The 21881-nt window shown below is 36.9% G+C and overlaps 1 protein-coding gene across 3 annotated transcripts in view; it reads left to right on the forward strand.

The window, feature by feature from the left end:
- The first annotated feature begins 572 nt into the window (after window positions 1–572).
- The window catches only part of tcf7l1a (transcription factor 7 like 1a), a 100014-nt gene continuing 78705 nt past the window's right edge, over window positions 573–21881 (forward strand). For all 3 annotated transcript variants that reach the window (XM_039768541.1, XM_039768542.1, XM_039768543.1), the window contains exons 1-3: window positions 573–1668; window positions 1817–1886; window positions 2032–2159. In XM_039768541.1, coding sequence (XP_039624475.1) covers window positions 1483–1668; window positions 1817–1886; window positions 2032–2159 — 384 coding nt within the window. In that variant the 5' untranslated portion in view covers window positions 573–1482. The remainder of the gene's footprint in view (window positions 1669–1816; window positions 1887–2031; window positions 2160–21881) is intronic.

A 21881-nucleotide genomic window follows, 5' to 3' on the forward strand; every position in this document is an offset into this window, starting at 1 on the left:
GGGTTCAGGAGGATTACTTTTCCTGAAGTTGCTGGTGGTATGGCTGTAGTTTGCTAAATGAAAGCTTGTGGTCTGAACTAACATGACAGAGAGTGATACTATATGATTTTGCCATGGTAAACTATTCCTTGCATCCAGTGTTACTGAATTACACACAGTAATTAATGATGCAATTTCGTAAAATTAAATGTATTGATGGTTTTTTGTGCTCCGTCCAATACGGATTCCGATCTGGGAAAGATCCATTGTCCAAGAAAGAAAAAAAAATCATAAAATAAATGGACGATCTATGTAAAATACAATCTCAGTTGCAACAAAATGCAACAAAACTAGTTAGTTCAGGCACCCCCAGCAATACATTCCGTAAATGAGTGTGGACAGTTGCGTTTATCTTTGATTTCCTCCCCGGTGTCAAGGCAGACGCGAGCAGTCTGTTGACTATTTCCAGCCCGCTGTGAAAGTGCTCCAGGCCCCTTTAAGGATACCCCCCGTGGCGCCCTGTTGAAAAGGGTGTCGGTTTTCATGGTAAAACTCCTCCTTCTGTGTTCTAATCAAGCTAGCCCTCTCTCTGCTCAGACTCATGTCTCCGCACATTCCTCGGCGACTCTGAATGCATTCGGATCCGCGACTGCCCTTGTTTTCGCTTCGCTGCCATGCGGGTGCTGGGCTCTCGGTAGCAGCAGCAGCAGCCCCACATACCTGAACTGGACAGGTAGCTCCTGCAGGAAGAAACGCAACGAAACACAGGGTGGACAAAACTCCAAACCGGACGGGGCAAAAAGTACACGCTTGCATCCCAACACTGTTCCGTCCGCTTGTACATCGAGGAAGGAAGCGTAAGGCCACCCGAGGGATCAGTAAAGAAAAAAAAAAGAAAGAAGGAAAAAAAAAGTTTGTCGGAGAAGCTCCTCGTTTGTCTTGTCAGTCGCCTCCATGAGGACTCCGGATTAGACGCCGTATCTGTTGCTGCGGTCGCCTTAACTTTTCACGGCGTAGCTCTGTCGAGTGCAAGGAATGGTTTTAACGACTTTGCCAGCTTTAAAGGGCTCATTTTTTCCAAGTCTACCTCTTAATAAGCGACACCAGCGGAGTCCGGGAGAGGTGTTCACAGTTCAGCCAATGGAATAGAAGAACCGAGTTTGCACTGATGTCGCGTGTTCGTGCGGCTTTTTAACTTTTATACCGAGCAGATTCCACGCCTGCCTTCTTTTGGAATACTTTTATTTTAATATTTGCTACTAGGCTTTAATTTTGTTTTTATCTGGCAAGAAAACGAAAATGTCCCTCCGCGACAACAATTAACCCATCGGGAGCGGCGGCTCTGAGCGCAAGAGAACAGCTGCGAAAATCTTGCGGGGTGAAAGTTTGCACAGGACCGTCAGTCTCAGGATTGAAATCCAGTGTATATTTTTCGTGCTTTGGTGGGAATTTAACCCTTTTTTCGCCTCTTTTGGCGTTTCCTGGTGTTTCTACGGTGCTACAATGCCACAATTAAATGGAGGTGGGGGCGATGACTTGGGAGCCAACGACGAAATGATTTCCTTCAAGGATGAAGGAGAACAGGAGGACAAGATATCTGAAAATGTTTCGGCCGAACGAGACCTGGACGACGTGAAGTCGTCTTTGGTGAACGAATCGGAGAATAACAGCAGTTCGTCCGATTCAGAGGTAAAAACAAAATGAAAAAAGTGTTCTAAAGTTTGTGTTCTCATACTACATAGCAACTTTAATGATCGGAACTGTTACATGCCTCGGAGATCGTCGCACAAGATGGTGTTTTTTACCTGCTTTTCTGTGTGTTTTGTTGCTTTAACAGGTAGAGCGGAGACCCCGAGCGAGGCAAGACCCCGAAAGTTATGAAAAACCTAGGGACTACTTTAGCGAAGGTAAACAACCCGCACGTTGCGCTTCTAAATATGTGCATTTTACTTGGTGGATGTAGAGTGTTAATTGCTGCTGTTGCGTAATTTTGTCGCCTCTTTGTAAAGCATAATCTTTTTTTTTTCTTGTCCCATACCCTTCTTCCTAAAGCTTTACGAAGACAGCAAGATGGAGGTTTTTTTAAGAACCCCCCTTATCCTGGATATCCCTTCCTAATGATCCCGGATCTCTCAAACCCGTACCTTTCTAATGGGTCTCTGTCCCCAGGCGCCAGAACGGTAAGAAGTTGAACGATCGTATCCATACCACCGCCGCTGTTCCTCCACTACCACTACAGTGTTTGTATATACGGAGTACGCCAGTTCCCATGGAAAGTTCCCAGTAGTAAGACGCGCTTCTCTTGACAGAGCAAAAGCGCCATGTTCCCTTGAAGTGGCCTCTCGAGGTGAGTTCTTTGTTCACTTTGGGAAGTTACAGCCCCCTCCTTCTACCCCTGAGCTTCAACCCCGGGTATTTTTTTTACACTCCTTCAGCTTTTCCTTTCACACGCCCGCCCCGATCACCGTCTATCACGATACGTAAATGCGGACTGTTATGAGGAAAAACACAACAAAAAGTTTCCATATTAAGTTTTGACTCGCCGCCCCCCCTTAAAGATACAAACGTCTTGTTGTCAGCGAAGGATCTTCGGACATGTCAGTAAGAGCTGGCTCAAAATAAGCTGCTTTTAGAGTGCCAAATACTGCACTTTCTTCTTCTAACAAAATTGTACAGTAGATTTAATGCTGGAAGCGCAAGCGCATTGCTCTAGTGACATAATCATAAGACATATTTAACATATTTTGTTCGACTTTTGCACTTAAGATAAATCAGTATTCCTTGTATATAGCGTCAGTAGGCAGCATTACAGGGACCTTTATGGAGGCAACGGGATTGCAATACATTATCAGACAGAGAAGCTCGTGAGTAGAATAAAATTTAAATCTAGCACAAGTTCAAACAAGAAATGCAGTATTGACAGACACTAGGAGGAGCTTGGCAAGGGCATGACACCAAGAATAGAGAATAATGCATTGTGGAAGTGTGTCTCGGAGCACAGTCAGTTAACAGTTGTCATGACCTGATTTCAGGCAAAACTTAAATTCCTGTTGGCATTGTTATCGAGTCTGATACTTGCATTGAAAAGCCTCCACTAAAATAACTGGTTAGGCATGCAAGTCTGCAGTTGATGTTGGTATATTTTGTTGATGTTTGGTACAATTTAAATACCTTAACAGAAGTATCAAAGTACAGTACTGGAAAAGTGGTATTGATCGAGTGTTTAGGCGTTATTCATTTCCATTGGTGAGTCTGTATGTGTTGGCTACTGGGTTGGGGCAGAGGATTTTTCAAAAATTTTTTGAATGCACATGATTCTTGATACCCTTCCATTTTCTTAAATGATATACATCCTTTAATTTTGAATAATCATGTTTTTCATCAGTCTTCTCACACTAAAACTTCAAAACACATAAATAACAGAGTTTCAGTATCATAGGATTCTCTTGCCACTTTTAGCTCCATTTTCTTTTGGGTTGAGAGTTTGTTGCTGGGGTGTCTTTTAGGAGTTTATTTGTAATTTGTTTACAAATACTTGTAAAAATTACATAAGGTGATTGGGGAAATCTTGAGGGTTTTTATTGGAATAGCAATTCCTTTTCTTCCTCTTGGTTTTTCACATTCATACATTTATATGCATTTTTTGTTTGTTTTGGACATTCTTATTTATTTCTATTGTTGGCACAGTGGGTTAGCAGTGCTGCAGCCATATTGATCCAGGTTTGAATTTTGTCCCCAGTCACAGACACTTTGACTTGACTTAATAAAGGTGGATAAGTCTGGATATGTACCGTATGTATTCCCCTACCCTATACTTGATTAAGCAGCCTTCACAAGTATATCTATTCACTTCCAAAAAACTTTATTTTGACATCTCTTTGTATGAGAATAAGAAAGTGGAATAACTGACAAATATGAATCAATGAAATAAGTCTTGTTTAACTGAAGTTTGGTTTTGCATGTGCATTTATCTTAGCAGTGTTTAAAGTTATAACCAGTAATATCTCATTTTGTTTAAAAGTTATTTTCTTTTTAAATAGTCAAATCTGCTTTGTAATTGTAAAAACTCTGCATAATTATCCAAATTACCCTGTTGCTGGTTAAGAAACAGTGAGCATTTTATTTTGTAACTAGTTTTCTTGCCCTGGGCAAAATAAAGCAATTTGGAATCCCATTAGTCTTTGTCAAGCACGTTTTACCTTACCAGGTCAGTCCCACTGTTTAGGGGACATTGACAGACTAAATAATTAAAATTTACACCCCTGCTTCCCAAGAGTGCCTTACAAATTGAATTAGTCTTGTAAAACTCATTGTTAAAAATCAAAGCTGATGTATAGCACAGCATGCACGAAGCTCTTAAACTTTCAGGTTCATGTTATTTCTTAATAGCAGTCAGAATACATAATGTATTTAATATTTGTGCTCTGATAGAATCAGAGTGCTAGTATTTTTTAATGCATGTATTGTGCTTCTCGGGCCAGCATGGCAATTGTGAAGGTGGCTGATGCACAGTATATTAACAGCAAGTTTTGAAAACACGTTTTACTTGCGGAAATGTATCCTTTAAACCAAAAGTAAATGTCTGTTGTGTGTGTTGTCGTCTTTAGGAAAAACTCCTTGAGTTTCAGTGTTTCCTTATCTTAGTCCAAGGTGTTTAGAATTCAACACCAGTTAAGTGCAAATTGAAACATTCCAATATGCTTTTTTGATTGTCATTGTCTTCTCCCTTTTTTCCTTTATTTTATTATGGTTTCATGTATAAAACTAATTGCTTATAGTTAATGTTGGAACTTTCAGTTTTAATTTGAAATTTTATTTTATCGTATGTCTAAATGTTACTTATTATAAGGCAGGCTGTATGGCCTAGCTGCTCATGAGGAACATCGTTGTTGTTGGTTTTTTTTTTTTTTTAACCCCCTACTAGTAATGTACTGAGTGGTGCTTTGATTGTTTTTCCTCCGGTATAGAAAAGTGATCTATAAATCTGCTTATACCGTGTATACTTAACCCCATTGAAAACCATTACTGTGCTGTTCAACAAACCTAGTCCAGTGAAGCTGATAAATATATTTGTAGGTCCAGTGCAATTTTATATAAATTATATTCTGCGTACCCTGCTGAAAAATGTTTTTAAAGGTTGTTTTGCAAATATTTTTAGTTTTTTTACTTCTTAGAATTAAGTATGCAAGATGTACTTTTCATGAAGGCATGTAATAACTATCTTAAGGATAAAACAAGTAATCTCTTAAAATCTTTATTAACTTTGATCTTTAAAAGGATCAATAAAGAGACTATTTGAAATGCAGAGAGGAATTAAGGATAGTCTTCACTTTGCATTATGATGTCTGAGTTTGTCCTTGTGGAGCTGCATATCTTCTTAGTTGTACCACGAGTTGTCTTACAGAATCCACCTATTAAAATACTAGAGCAATTAGTTGACTGTGTGTGTGTTTTGTTTTAAGCTTTCATAGTATTTATTCTGCATGAATTCTTTTTTGGTTTCTTTGTTTTGGTGGTTTAATGGTTTGTGTTTTTTGTTTTGCTCCTCTCAATACCCACATTTTTGTAGGCTTTTAGTATGAACGTGTGCTATTTATTCCATATCCGTGTCCTCCTCAGCTTCCCACACTAGTGTTTCCAGGCAGGACATATGCTGTAACTGTTCAGTTTTGCTTGGCTGTCCTAACACATTTCAGGGATATCATCCAAGCTTTCTGAGCTTGTTTTAATTTGTGCATAGCTTTATTATTTCTGTAGTTTGAAAATCTGTCATGTCAGCAACAGGAGAAGAAATGTTTCATTGAATGTGTTATTTTTTTTTTTGGTTAGATTTGTTAATGGGAGAGTATCTATGACACTTCTGCAACATACGGTAGTCTGTGGACTATAAAACTGACGGGTGTTCTTTGCCTAGGTCCAGTATGAGACAAATCAAATTGCCTCTTGTTTGGTCCAACCATGAATGTGGAAAAAGTGTGCTGATCATAAGACAGTCTACCAATATCAACTGAAGGAAATGTGTCCCATTTACTTAGTAACCATGGTAGCTGTAGGAGGGCATGTGAGAGGATTACCGCTTTGCCACAAGTTTGGCCAGCTTATTTATAGTAGGAAAATGAAGGACCTGCTGTGGCTTAGCTAGCCAGTTCTGAAATATGTTCATTCATCCATGTTGTTTAATAAAAATAGTTGTTTTTTTTTTTCTTTCTTTCCCCGCTCTCCTCCCTTGGTGATTTCTGGAACTTGACTACATGCGAGTGTGTCGCATTTTCCCTGTTCAGTATATTGACAATCAATGCTGAAGGAACATTTAAATACTGTTGGTCGCTGCACAATTTTGGTGAAAATTACGTAGAACTTTGTAATAAGTTAATTTTCAAATCCATGTTACCAGACTTAACTAATAGTTGTTACTTAGTTTGCCACTGACCATTCTAACACAGGCAGCGTTAAAGTATTTCGTTGTTTATTTGCATTAGTTCACTTTGTTTTTGAAGTAAATTTTAAAGCAAAGATAATTTAAAAATAATTTTTTGGACATGTTAGGTCTAGTACGTTATGTTTATGTGGCTTAACAGATTCTCAATGATTTTGCAAGCAATATTTAATCTCCATAGTGGTATTAACAAGCCGCTTCTGTGGTTTTCTTAACACAAGTTTGTGTATTTTTGAGAGATGGTTGCAATGAGGAATTTGTCTTCTGAAGTTCAAGTGCAGAGAGTGGATGGCCATAAGTATTTGTTTGGGCTTGCTTATTCCAGGTATTACATTATTATGAGAATTTCACTACTTTATCAACTATATTGTTGTTTAATTGGTAGGAGCATTGCATTTTAATCTTGTAGCATTTAACATTGAAAGCACCTGACCATGGCATATTTATATCCTGTATGGTTGTATTAATGGACTTGTGTAGCAGTTGAAGAGTTGTGCTCAGTCCAGGGATGCCTGATGAATTACATTAGTTTTCTGTGATGCTGATCACATTTAAAACACTATCTCTAATGTGTTACTGATTTTAGTCTTGAGGTGAATGCTGTATCCAGAAGTTAATCTATTCCTTCTTTCTAATGTAATAAAGTAAAACTTTTTAAAGTATTACACACAGACATTACTGTCAAGTCTATTTTTACTTTGTAAACCATAAGGACATTCCTTCCTTCTATCTGGTACAAAGAGTGACGCATAGCTTAAATGTGTCTTTTTATGCAGTCCTTTGATCACATCTGACATTGAGGATCCCAGTATGGTAAAAAGGATAACTTAATGGTGGTTAGAACAAGACCAAAAGTAGTGGAGCATTTAGTTAAGGTAAAGAGTACCTTGCAGTGGTGCACTCTTTGAAATGTACAATCTGAAATAAAGACTCGCTGCTTACTAGACTGAGGTATAAGATCTACATAAGCTGGACAGCATAAAATTGAAACTGAAAACATTCTTTCATACAAATGTGGTGGGAGAAACAAGGTGGACATGATACTTTTGGATTTTCATCAACTTGTCAGTCCACAGTCATCTCTGGTTTTCCTCTGTTTTTACAAGCTAAATGGCTCGCTAACTTGCCAGTAACTAAATAGATGCAGGTTCTTCTTGCTGTAGCTATTATCTGCAAGTTAGGCAGCATGGACCAGCAACACAGGCTGAGTGAGCGACTTTGCATTACAGTATATGAAGCTGCACAAACAAATTAGTTAAATAATTTGCGCAGTATTAAAGTTGCCTTAGGTTCATTGGACTTGTCTGGAAACAAATACAACGAAAGACTAGCTTCTCAGATACAGGGATCACTTATGAGCAAATATAATAAAATGGTTTCTCTATTCCTCTCTGAGCGCATTCTTTGTGTGAAGCACATCAAGAAAATAGAACTGACATAGCCAATGTATTATTGTGGTGCTTAATATTATACAAATTTATTTCAATTTCACTATGAATTTTTTTTTTCATCGTATATATCGCTGATGCCAATGTAATCTTTAAAGTTTTAATGCTTGGATCATAACCTAGATATATGTCCCACAATATCTTGATGTGCTTAAGCTTTAGGTTGATTTCAGAATTCACAAGTCTTTTCTTCACAGTCCTAATTGCGTATACCAAAATCTTGTGAAGTTTGGAATAGTGGTTTGACTGCTGTTGGCATTAGCTTCAAGCTGTTTAAAAGCTGAATAGCTGGGATTCACGCAAAACCTAGTCAGCTTTTAAGACAATTGCAGCTTGTCCAATAAAATTTCATAAAAATCGGTCCATTTAATATTGAGTTATACATTGTTCTCTAAATGTTTACAAAGCACACATTGTCGAAACCATGGCAAGCAGTGGCAGGCAGAGAGGCAGTGTGGTGTAATGGTTATGGCTTTGGATTTCAAAACCTATGGTTGTGGGTTCAAAACCTGCTACTGATGTTGTGTGACCCTGAGCAAGTCACTTGATCTGCCTGTGCCCCAATTGGGAAAACCAAAAAGAATTCATAAATGTTGCAAGCTGCCTTAAATAAAGGCTTCAGCCAAATAAGTAAATTAAATATACTGTAATGAAATCCCTAAGTCAGTTTTCCTTTCATTAAAAATAATATTCTAGCTATATATGAAACGTGAAGAAAGTAAAAATGTAGTTAAAAATATTGCATATTTTAGTCGCACTAAGTCAAAAGTGCTTTTTTAAATTGAAACAATTTAAAGGAGAAGAAGTCTTTAGTGGTATTTGTATGTTGCATATGTTTTTGTAAATTCATACTGTATAGTGCACTCATTTATTATGTAGAAAGTCACATACTGGCCAATTTATTTTTTAATTTTCTCTTTAGTTGATGTGTCTGTCCTATTAATAAAATCATATTTTGGCCTAAAATAAAATTAGTCTTGCAGAATATTAGTGTTTTGTGACTTTCCCCAAGTCTGTGAAAATTGGACGGTATTAATGTGTGTTTTTTTTTTTTTAGTACTGCTTGCACATTGAGACACTAAAATTAGCTATTACACAAATTTTTGAATTCTCTCTGGAAATGGAAATAGGAATTGCCATTTGCTCATACAAGTTGATAAATGAAAGAAAATGGTTTTTGTAAAGCTGAGGATTTTGTAAATTGTGTATGAAACTTTATTTCTAGTTTAGCTTGTGGCTATAAATCCATACCTAGTGCTATACAAAGCCAGCCATGTTTCTTGGTGCTGGAAACATGGATGTGAGATAGTTGCATACATAACAGTGGCTAGTTCTAAGCTGTTTCTTTAGAAAAAGGATGAGGTACCCTGGTATTACTGTAAGGTCTCTCAGTGTTTTCATAAATTTCTTCTTTTACCCTTAAGAGTTGCTGAATTAATTCAATTTTTATATCATATAGCCAGCATAGTGGTGAAGTAATTTATCTGCCTGTCAAGCTCCTTGAAGGGGTACTAAGACCTGTCTGGTTATTGTTCAAGAAGTGTGTGAGAGCACCCCATGTTCATGAGAATGTTTCTCCCACTTCCCAAAAATGTGCATGACAGTTGTTTTTTTTTTTTTAGTGACTTTGCTGGCCTACTTGTGTGTAAATGTGTATCAGTATTGTGTTCAGTTTGGGTCAGTTTCTGACTTTGACCTTTCATTGTAGAGTGAAACTCTGGCATCTCACAGTGGTGATGAAGGAAGTGATGAATGTGTGTTCTGTTGTTGTGGGCTTCATTATTATTATTCTTATGGTGCCATTAATATCTTCCTGTAACTACTGTTCACTTCTAACAACTCCAATATTAAATCTTTATTGTGGTCAGTGCCTTTCATGATTCTGTTCTGGATTTATTCTGAGATTGAACATATGATGTAACCAATAAGCAACAATGAAATCTAGGCATTTATAAATTTACTTATTTCTAGGTCTGCTACTATCCACTGTTTTGTGCTAATTGATTAGTTGGACAGTTTTGTTTTTTTGGTTTTTCAAGCTTATAAAAAGTTGCCACATTGTGCAAAAGTGTGAGCATTCAAAAAGTGTTATTCCTTGCCCCATGTTCTTTTCTTTATAAGTTATGCAGTATAATTAAATTTGCCAGAAAAGGGTATAGCAACCAGTGTTACTGAGTTTAATGGTCTGGCTTAACTCTTTCAAGACTGTTGTCGAATGTCAAGAGGTAAAAGGCTGAAACTATTTTAAGCATCGATAAAACTTGCCCAGAGTGTATTGTTTGATTTTTATCTGGTAGATGGCAGTGAAAATCTTGAGGTGAACTGAATGTTGTGTATTTCATGCCTCCTTTTCCTGGCATCAAGTACCAACTTTCAAAACAAATACTTGGCCAAATGTTGCATATTGTTAATGAGTCATGATTCTACCCTGTCAGATAAGGACTTTTAGCTGCCAGTAGAAAGTGAAATTAAGAGTGAAGGCATCCCAGTTATGCTTATTGTGAGTTCTTTTGATTTTTCAACCTTTGCCCGTTTCTGCTCAAATCTCAAAATGTGATTAACATTGCCTTTGGTCAATGAAGTGATGTACATAATATATAAAGGGTTTGAATTTCACATATACTTGACAATAAATTTGACACAGATGAGATTACAGTGTGGGGTTTATATAAAAAGATTTGATCCAGTAAATTAAATAATTAAAGCCTCAGTTAATGAAGTTAATATTTTACAGGACTTTATTGTAAGAAGTTTCTTTATTGACTATTAAATGTACCTTAAGAGGAATAAGGGTACTGGTATATTGACCTCTGCTGCTGTGAAGTGGCAATATTGTTTATACTGCAGCCATGCCAAAACTGCTGTCTTCCTCCTCGCTTACCCTAATCTTACATGTTGCCTTCTCATTTACCTCCAGCACTACTTTCCTGCATATTCACACAACTGAATTGCCTCACGCTGATCACATGGGGTCAGAGTCACCACTATCTGCCTTATTTTTACCCAACTCCATGAGTGATCCAAGTCAAGATCCTTAAGGAGATGCGTCTGTGGCCACACACCCAGACCAATAGGTTTTAGCAGAAGGCAAGAATCTTGTGAGTGCTTGCAGATAAGCATTCTCGGTCTATACCAGCATGCTCAGCACTGGCTTCTTTTGTGGCTGGGTGCATACTATTCATCACGCTACGTGGTACAGCTACTCCATGTACAGAAGTTGCACATTGACCTTCAGAGCATTCTAGCTGACATGTACTTGAACTTGTGCATGCACCATAGTATGTTTTATGTCGCCTTTTTGTTATAAAGGAGTTCTGTTCTCTGAGAATTTTATGTGTGATCACCCTGCAGTTTGGCTGTTGAACTGTCTAGGAACTGTTCCAGTTTTGTGCTTTAATGGTTGCTGGGATAGGCTCTAGCATTCCCCCAACACTGCTGCGAGTAAGTTAGTTCAGAAAATGAATGAATGAATGAATAATAATATGGCTAATTCTTATGAAGAGTAATACAGTATTTAATAGAAAGATCAAATCAATTCAAATATCAGAAATCCCTGATTGTAAGGATACCTTTGTGAAATCAAACTTGCCTATTATAATATTTGAGATTGCATTAAAACAGTCTTTGTTTTCTTGTTTTTCAAGCTTCCTCACATTTGTGAACAGACATTGCTATTCGTTATGTCTGTGAAGCATTAAAGAATTGGCTGTTAAATTGGACTAAGTGCAGTAATTATTCTTAACTGGAGATGACATCTCAGTCAAAGCTATACTTTTGAAAAATGTTATATACTGTCAATACCTAATTCACGTTTTAGTAGTTGTGCTAATAAACAATACTGTGTCTTAAATCCCAATGAACACAGAAATTTAATGTTTAGTTTTCAGAAGTGTGCTGTTTTAGCAACTGTTACCTGTACATATCCATATATTATTATTATTATTATTATTTTATTTTTTTACTTTAATTACATCATGTAATGAATTATTACTGCGTTGCCCCTTTAAGCCATTATGAGCTAAGCCACATGAATATCTGGCCAATGTAAAGTTAGATGCAAGTGTGGTACCACATCCAAGGCTGAATATGGGATGGACACTAAATCCCAGTGATGCCAAACTGGATAAGCCAGTTAAAGTGGATGGACATCTATAAACCTGTTCATAACAATCCGGATGAATATAAAGCCTTTGTTTCTTTATCAGGCCTATGTATGATATTTTATTAAACGGTTAATGTTTTCGATTCCCTCAAAAAACAATGTAACACACTGAGGTAACTGATAATTGATTGGTCACATTGTTGATGTTTGAAGCACGTACAAATCATGCATTTTTATTTCTTAGTCAATTCATAATGGTGTAAGACTGGCAATGACAAGTGTTTTTGCTTTGAAAGGACGTCATGTTTTTTCACGTTCCTGAAACTATGCAGGATTTTTAAAAAATTGATGCAATACCCCACAGTTCTGCACTGCAGTTCATGCCCTGGTCTCTCAACTGATAACAAAATTCATTGACCACTATTAACGTTATGGATTATTACTTCTAAAGGCAATTACTTTTTGCAGTCCTGGTTGTTTTCACTTTTGACTGAGAGCATGTAATTTTTAGAAACTGGAGCTAAGATTAAGAAGTAGTAATCAAATATACAAATAAGAGTCCTAAAAATTGAATTCACAATGGGTTTATCTTTATATAGTGCATTTAACAGTACACACCTTTACTTTCATTTCTTTACAGTTCTAACAATAAAACAACATCTAAAGTAACTTTTATATGAAAATGTTGAATGTAAATCAAGTTGCAAGACTGCTTTAAGTAAACAACGGTAGTAGAATATGTCAAGTAGAGCAAGCAAGGACAGCCTTAAATTAAAGGGCATGGTCCTATTTTGGCAATCTAAATAAGCAGAGCATCTTCAGTCTTGAACAAAGAAGGCAATAGTAGATAGGAATCTAATGCAGATATTCATAGTTGACATGATTTTGATTTTAAAGGTAATTTGAGGTGGAATACATCCAGTTAAAATGTACTTTCAAATGAAAGGGAAGTGTATTTAAGATTATTGATTTTGGCAGTTTGGAAGATTCTTACCCTTTCATTCTTTTACCTGATACACCATGGGTCCTCTGAAGTTCTTGGGTAAATTTCTGACGAGTTGTTAAAAAGGGATGTGATTTTTAAACTATTTCATTGAACTTGACTCCTTTGTGTTTGTCTGGGTCAAATCTTGCAAAAATTTTAAACCCACTTTTGGCGAAGTGAATTTCTTCAAATTTTGCATACGTGTTCAGTATCGATGCAATTGCGTAACAAATTTTGCAGTAAATTAATGGTTTTATGCGATTCCAATTAACGCATACAACAATGTCTGAGAGAGAGTATAGTGAGATGCATGATCATACATGTGAGAGACGCATCAGATTGCCCCCACTTGCCTGTTCCAGTGAGTGGAATGGGTAAAATATGCATGCTGACTTGGTTTACTTTTGCAAAGGAGTACCGTTGATGATCACGGTGAAGTATTGCCGTAAGCTTGCCATTTTGTCTGTTTTTTTTTTTTTTTGTTGCAGCGATCGAGCGCTAATCCCATAAGAGCCTGAAGAGAAAAATAGATACCAAAATATAATTCTTTTCAGTTTTTCAACTAATTCTGTAGACAAGAAACATTAATACTTTTGAAGAAGCTTCCCCTTTATGAAAAACGATTAAAGACAAATCATTTGCAAACTACTCGGGACTAAAAAGTAAAAAATAAAATGTATAAAAAAAATGTTTTAAGTAAAATGATTTTATTTACTTTAGTTCTAAACAGGGCTGTGGAGTCAGGGTCGAGAAGTCGGAGACAATTTTGAGTACCTGGAGTCCGGGTCGGAGTCGGCAAAAATGTATCGACTCGGACTCTTAATAAATTTTAAATTGTAATGGGGGGGGGATACAGCAAGTTCAAATGCCCCATTTCACAAAAAGTCATAATTAAGTATTTCTCTGATGTAAGAATAAAGCCCAGTGCATAGTTGTGTTACTACTAGTGTGAAGTTCAGATGAGCTGTTGTACAACCTGACATTCACATATTGTAATCTGGATTATGGTACATTACAAAAAGTGTTATAATTTTATTTCAGATATAATGTGTTTAACAAGTTAATTTGTAGTGTAATGATGTAAGTGGAGGTGTGTGCTATGGCCTGATGTGTGTTCAGGGGTTCTTGTGTTTTGTTTAAACTGGCCAATATGGTAGAGAGTCGGCTTCCTAGCCAGTAGTTCTGTGGTTAAATAACATGTATGTTGCCTTCAGTCAATATGGAAAATGCATTTAACATATTAAATACAGAGGAGTCAGAGTCAGAAGGACCAGAAACTAAGGAGTCGGAAGATTTATCTACCGACTCCACAGCCCTGGTTTTAAATGCACTAAAAAGCAAAAAAAATTTCTTTCACCACAATTTCCATGGTTATATGTGACTAAATAAAATTCTGGGCCGCACGTAAATGAATTAATTTAGTCAATTAATAGAATAGCTATTTTTATCATAAAAATATATAAAAAAACAAAGACCAACATTGTAGATCCCCACCATGCTAAACAAGTTTCAAAAATTGTTTGAATCAATTAAATTATATGTGCACCATAATTTTATTTGGTCACATATAACCACGAAAATTGTGGTTAAAGAAAAAATTATTTTTTTGCTTTTTAGTGCATTTATAACTAAAGTAAATAAAATTGGTTTACTTAAAGTTTTTTTTTTTTCATATATTATAAATTGGCAGGTCATCAGATCTGCCTACGCAAGTGAGTGGATTAAAAATGTAATCTCAAAAATATATTTTAAAATCTTTGATCAGTGTACTGTAAATGTACTTTTAAATGTATGAAAGGTTAAACAAGGAGAATATGTTGAGGTTCATTTCAGGGCAGAAAGTAGCCATTGGTTTTGAAAACATGCCATTGCAGTTAACACATGTCCCAGGTATTAGTAGTTTAATGCAATATTTAAATTATAAATATGCGCACAGTGACTGGGTGGCACACAATTCCATCTACTTTAACTCAATCTGTGTATTATTAATTGGGTTGTTTGCCTATTTTAAAGAGCCTAGAAAGCATTTCTACCTTATCTGGGGCCATCTGTGTGGTCTGAGGTGGATTGCTCAATGAGTAGGAGGAGTTGTTTGGGATTTAAGAAGCTGAGACAATGCTGAAGTAAATAGTTCACTTGTATCCTAGATAAGTAGAGTACCTCCCTATGTAAACAAGGTAACAGTGTGTGAGGCAGACCATTTATTTTTAGATGCACTCTGTATTTATATATTGATAGCTCATTATGTTTGACTCTCTGGCTCCACCCATCTTTATTTATTTATTTGTTTATTTATTTTATTTATTTATTTATTTATTTAAATAAAACTTATTTACTCAGGAGTGTTGCAGGGGGGGGTCAGTCCCTACTGTTACAGTATTGTTATAAACATGGCCCCAGATGAGACTGCTGGGTAGACTTGTGCAATCAGCTCATCATCTTGTCGTTAGACTGTGAAAGGGAGCAAGATAAATTACCAAGAATCCAGATGAAGTTGGGGGAGAAAATGTAAACCTTTCACCAGAAGTCAGAGTAAAATATGCACATTCTGTAACAATTATTTGTAAACACATTTTCTCTCTCTCCCTCTCTCCTTTCCATAATAGTTGGAGGCACCTCTTTTTTTTTTTTTTTTTTCTGTCACCATAAGTAAGACTAGCTGAGTCCAGCACTAGAGAGCTCACCCCACCCCCTATTTGCCTGAATGGGCTGCACATTCTCCAAAGAAAACAAAACGCTCTTGTCTAGTTTCTCCATGTTCTCACATCTGGCTTCAACACAGCACACTTGGCTGAGCGTAAAGAGTTTGTGAGACACGTGCCCCTGTGTCTAAGGCATTGGAAGAGTGTGCACCTTTCAGAAAGATTTGAGTTTCCCTTCATACAGGTGTATGCATGCTTCTAAATAAACAGGGGTGTCCCTTTTGTCTCGGGTTAAGGCTGTAGGTGGAGGACCAAATCGTTTGCCTTCCTGATGAAGTAGCTATTTAAACACAGTGTTGATGATCATTGCTTTCTTTCCCCCACCTTTTTCAGTAGTATTTTTGTCCTTTGTTTAAATCTACCAGGCTTTTAACATGAGCCACCCACCCCTTCCCTTTTTCTGGTACTTTCAGTAGTTGCACATGATTATCCCCATTTCTTACCTTTCTGTATTGCTGTTTCTGGTCAGGGTTGTGGGCCAAACATATAACACTTAAGAGCATTTCCTCATCAACCCCACCCCAGCAACCCTTCCAACTGATGAAGTTAAAGAGAGCTAAAAATTAGCCTTCCACAGGCATCATTACTAGGTGCGTGAACTACCTAAACTGGTTGTTCTTGATCTACAGGCTATGCTTTCACAGAAATCCATTTCTGACCTTTTTGTTTAACAAGACTCCATTCTGAAATTCTAGCATAACAATGAGGATAATGTGTTCTTGGGCAGCATCACTGGTTTAATATTTTGTGACCTTTTTGCTTGCTATATTCGCTAACCTAAGTACTATATAGTACAGTTTCTAGATCTTCAGTCACGCCTAACTTTGTCTCAGATCTGGGTTATTCTGAGCTTGTACTTTTCATCCACATGCAACTTTGTTTTGCTTTGGGTATAAATGACCAAGCGTTCGGTTGTTTCTTTTTCTGAAATTATTCTCTGGACTATTAATGTGAGTGCTTTCAACATTCAAAATGACAATATCTGGAGTGCGTAAAGGATACAACAGACTTGAATAGTTGTAGGTAAGGGGATTGCTGCACAAAGAGGAATAGCTGACTGTATTTCGAGGCTTTTTGTTCATGAGTGAAGATAAAGATGATAGTGGTGGTTTTGCACATTTTATCCCAGACTGTCTTGTTCAAGCGGAAACACAGTCAATATACAGATATTTTGCTGGTTATAAGCTCTGGATAATGCTTGAATGGAGGTTATAGCCTAGGATCTTGGGGCCCACTTTTCTATGTTGTATAAATGCTACTGCTTCTCCAACAATGCCTTACAAGTTGTGAGCAGATGGGGAAAGGGAAACTGTGGATGCTCCCGATTTACCAGGCAAAGCACAATCAGAGAAGACACCTAACCTAGTAGGCTGAGTATGTTTCTTGCCTAGAAATCCCTAACAAGTACCTAGAGAACCTTGTCCATTCAACTTGGCATGTTGCCATCATGAACCTCACCAGATTTTTTTTATTTAATATTCATTGTCATTCAGAAAGTATTCAGACCCCTTTTTTATGTTGCAGACTTGCGTTAAAATCGTTTTAGATTTGTTTTTGATTTCAGCAAGCAACACGTAATTTTAATAAATTTGTACAAATTGCTAAAGTCTTTGTTTTTGTTTTGTTGTTATTAGATTACATCTTGCCTGAAGAAGGGGCCTGAGTTGCCTCGAACCTTGCATGTTGTAATCTTTTTAGTTAGCCAATAAAAGGTGTCATTTTGCTTGTTATTAGATGTTAAAAACTGAAATATCAAATTGACACACATTTTCACACCCTTTACTCTGTACTTAGTTTAATAATAACTTTGACTGCAATTTCAGCCTGGAGTCGTCCTTTGTTATGATGCAACAAGCTTTGCAAACTTAGATTTGGAGATTTTTCTGCTGTTCTTCTCTGCAGATCCTCTAAAGCTCTGTCAGATTTCACTGAGATTTTCCCCAGAGATATATTCAATTTGGATTCAAGTCTGGGTTATAGCTGGGCCGCTCAAGCACATTTTCAGAGTTGTCCCCAGGCCACTCCTGTCTTTCCTTCGATTTGTGCTTAGGATTATTTTCCTGTTTGGAGGTGAGCCTTTGGTCCAGTGTGAGGTCTAACGTACTCTGGAGCTCCAGAGCACATGCTTCTACCACCGTGCTTCACGGTTGGAATGATATTGCACAGGTGATGAATGCTACCTTGGTTTCCTCCAGATATAACACTTAAAGTCAGACAGTTCAGTCTTTACTTCATCAGACCAGAGAATATTATTTCTCAATGACCAACAGTCCCTTAGGTGCCTTTTTGGAAACTCCAATCAGACTTTCATATGTTATTCTTTTACTAGGTTCTGACCACTCTGCTAGAAAGCACATAATCATGCAATGTTACAGTGATGGCTGTTCTTAAGGAGGGTTCTTCCCTCTCCACACAGGTTCACTGGAGCTCAGCCAAAGTGACAATCGTGTTACTCCAAGACTCTTCTCTTTCAGTTGCTCAGTTTGGCTGGGTGGCCAGCTCTGTGAAGTATCATTGTTATACACTTCTTCTGTTTTTAAGAGTTATTGTGGCCACTGTGCTCTTTCACCAGGCCTGTGCATAACACAATCCTGTCCTGAGGCTCTTCAGGCAGTTCCTTCTGCTTCATGGAATACTAGTGTATTCCTTTCCTAATCCTGTCCAGCCAATTGAGTTAACAATATGGTGACTCCAGACAATGTATGGAAACATTTCAGTTTTGATCAGTAGAATGGGATACATCTGAGGTGCATTTCAAGTGTCAAAGCAAAGGGTCTGAATAATTCTCTCAATGCTATATTTGTGGGATTTTTTAAATATTTTTATTATTATTAATATAAAGTTGCAACATTTTTAAAGAACAGTTTTTGCTTTGACACTTTGGAGTGCTGAGTGTTGCTTGATTAGGGAAAATTGATTTTAAATGATTTTAGCATTAGGCCACAACATAACAAAATGTGAAAAAGTGATAGGAGCTGAAAACTTTCTGAATGCACTGTGTAAGTTCATATATGAACAAGCATCTTCAGTTGTGAGTGATAAAGAAGGTATTGTCAGTCTTCTGTTCCCACTTTTTCAATTCCCTATTTAAAAATAGGCTGAGTATTTTTTTTGTTTTTTGTTTTGGTTTTTTTTGTGATTTATGCATCTGGCACTGACTGCATCAATAACACTTATGGGAAAACCCCTCTTTTTACACTTTTCTTGGGGGCTCTTTTTGTTTAAGCTGATTCTATTTGTAGGTAGGGAAAAATAGCAATGTCACATAAGCTACTCATGGGCTCATTGGATGAGCTCACGTTCCATACTTGGCTTTACCAAAATCCCTGTCTTTTGTGCCAGTGTCTCTGCCCTGGCTTGTTCTATGTTTTAACTAGCATATTCTTGAAATAGGTTGCTATGGAAATGGCATGAGAATAACCTGTCCAATGAATAAAGGCAGGATATCTCCTTCTTGGGCCTGTGTGTGTGTGTGCTTATCCAAAAAAGACAGGAGGGGGTGTTGGTACATGGATTTGGGCTATATGTTGTCAGTGGAGTGGAATGTTATTTGTCAAAAAATGAAATTATGCTTTTCACATTTTTGTCCAGGTTTTCTTCGTCTGTGACCTATTAGTTTTCTTAGTTTTGTTTACTTCCTCCATACTTCATTCACAAAGCCTAGAAAAAATGGTGACATATATTTCTTGCCATGAGAGAAGATTCAAAGTTTCTAGGGAGTCTGACTTTTTGTTGTGTTAAAGAGCTAGCGCTTAGATGCTAAAAATATATTCAGTGAAACCTATTTAGTTATGACTTTTGATTTATTCATCTTTATCTTTCTCTGCATTCATGGTCTTAATAATAGAATTGGTAATACTATAGCCGTCGATCTTCTTGATAATATAGAAAATCTCAATAATGAATTTGTGGTGGTTCTTTAGTATCTGCAGGCCTTTAAAGGTCTCGGTGAATCCCACATTTGAGCTAGCTACTGAATCTGTAGTCTCTTGCAAAAGTGAGCATTTAATTCTAATCATTATCTTTACCTTTTTCTCACTTCCCAGAAAAATCTGTTGTTGGTCTTCCAAGCTACCTCTTTAAAAAGATTGTTTACCTCTTTTGTAAGTTGCTTTAAGTGTCTGCCAAGCAAATAAATATAAATGTAAAATATGTGTGTCTTTGCTTAGTTTTATTATTTGTGTGCAGAACTGAATCCTTGCCCAGTCACTGTACTGGACTGTTCATATGGAGTTTGAATGTCCTCCCACTGTCCGTATGATTTTATTTATTTTTTTTCTTTTTCTTTTCTAAAACTCTTTTGGTATTCTCATGACAGGCTGATTGACAATCCTAAATTGGTGTATAACGTGTCTAGGTATCAATTTGCTTCCCTGTGCCCAGTGTTGGCTACTGCCCTGCACCTCTTATTATCAAGAGAGTCCCCGAAATGTTTATGAAATGAAACGAGAAGGTTGGCTGGTTCTGTGAATATTTTTCATATACACTCTACACTCATTTCAGTTCAGCTTATGTAAATGACATCGTACAGGTCTGAATAGAGCTTGTTATATTTAATACATTTAAAAGCTACAGTATCTTGTTGTTCGTACTTTGCATTGGTAATTCATAGCATCATGTTTTAGAACTTCCCAGTAGGTCGTTTTGTTTTGAGATAGACAATCCTGCTAAAGAAAACTGTACAATGAAGAACTTGCTTTATGTGGGGTTGAAAACTATTTATGGAGATATAAAGCACAGCTCAATCAATAAATAAATTGCAAAGAGAAAAGTCATCTGTGGTTTGTGCATTAATCAGCAGAGTGTCTGTGTACCTGTTTAAAACCCTAGGTAGCAGTTCCTAAACCCTGCACCATTCTGTCATGCTAACCAGTTTTTGCTGTCTTTTTAGCAGAGGATCTAATTAAAGTGGATTGAAATAAGAGCTAGCTAAAATGAGAGGACCTCCACTAAGTCAAAAGTTCATGAGTATAAAATGCAAATTTATTTTTATTTTATGAGCATTGATAGAGTAATTCAGTAGTGGCCATCTATCAATGATGACTTTGAAAACTGCACTCCCGTAAATTGCATTCTGTGTATTGTACCTCAGGGTTAATTACAAAGTGTTTTCTATGTTTATAATAGTGACTATGATTTGAAATAGTTGATTGTGAGATTTCTTTAATCAGAAGTCTCGTTTATATGTCCCTCAATAATCCAGTTATACACAGAAACCTGGTTTCTAAAATGCCATGTTATTCCAGTTAGAGAAATCGGGTTATTGACCTCTTTGAAATCTAGTTAAGAGGTAGATTTCTCCATGAATAACCCTATTATGTGGCTGTGTAAACCCTTAACCAGGTTACTGTTGATGATTTTGCAGTCGGTACATTTCAATTGCACTCTGTCAACCTGCACAAGTATTTTTGCTTTGCACATGTCTGCAGTTGTGAGTAGAATTGTCCACCAAACACATTTCCAGAGGCAATGTCCAGGCTATCACATTATTCCTTCTCCTCGCTGAAATAATCTGTTTTTTAGTATATCAGAAATTGGTTAATTTATGTTGATGAGCTGAATGTACAGTGCTAAACTTGGCAACACAATGTCGAACAGTAGGGTAGCGTTTAAAGTAATGTGCGTTTACTTTGTCAGATTACTTTTTAATGTAACAAGTAATCAAACTCCATCATTATTTTAGCCTGCATTATTATTATTCCAGTAGTGCACTGGGTGTAAGAAGCAAAGCCAAGCATACTTATGAAATTCAAGAAAATTATCACTGGCGCCATGATTTACATGTTCACGGTGGCTGATGTTTAACTTTCAGATTTTAAGAAATGCTGTTTCTGTCTAAACTATCTTATTCATCTTATTCCGGTTATGTGTGTGCATGTAAATGCATGGAGTGTACTTGACCTGTCAGTGTATTTTCATCGCACATAGCTTTCAGATAAAGAAAAAGTTCATATGGTTCTTTGTCGTCAGCTACTTTGGAACTATTTTAAAATTAGGTTATTCATGCGAGTGTCCACCTTAGAATGGAAGCACTGCCATGACATACTTTGGTAAATGGTAGTCCGTTTACCATTGGCTGGACTGTTAAAGCTCTCTCACACAAGTGATTAATTATTTAGAAAACCTAGACAGTCATACATGTTCATTAATGACACATGGATAAAAGTCAGCCTGTCATTTTCTATCCCACTTAGCCCTGAACCGGTTCATGTGGGTCTGCTGGAGCCTA

This window comes from Polypterus senegalus, chromosome 11, assembly GCF_016835505.1.
Source record: "Polypterus senegalus isolate Bchr_013 chromosome 11, ASM1683550v1, whole genome shotgun sequence".
NCBI classification, from domain to species: Eukaryota; Metazoa; Chordata; class Cladistia; order Polypteriformes; family Polypteridae; genus Polypterus; species Polypterus senegalus.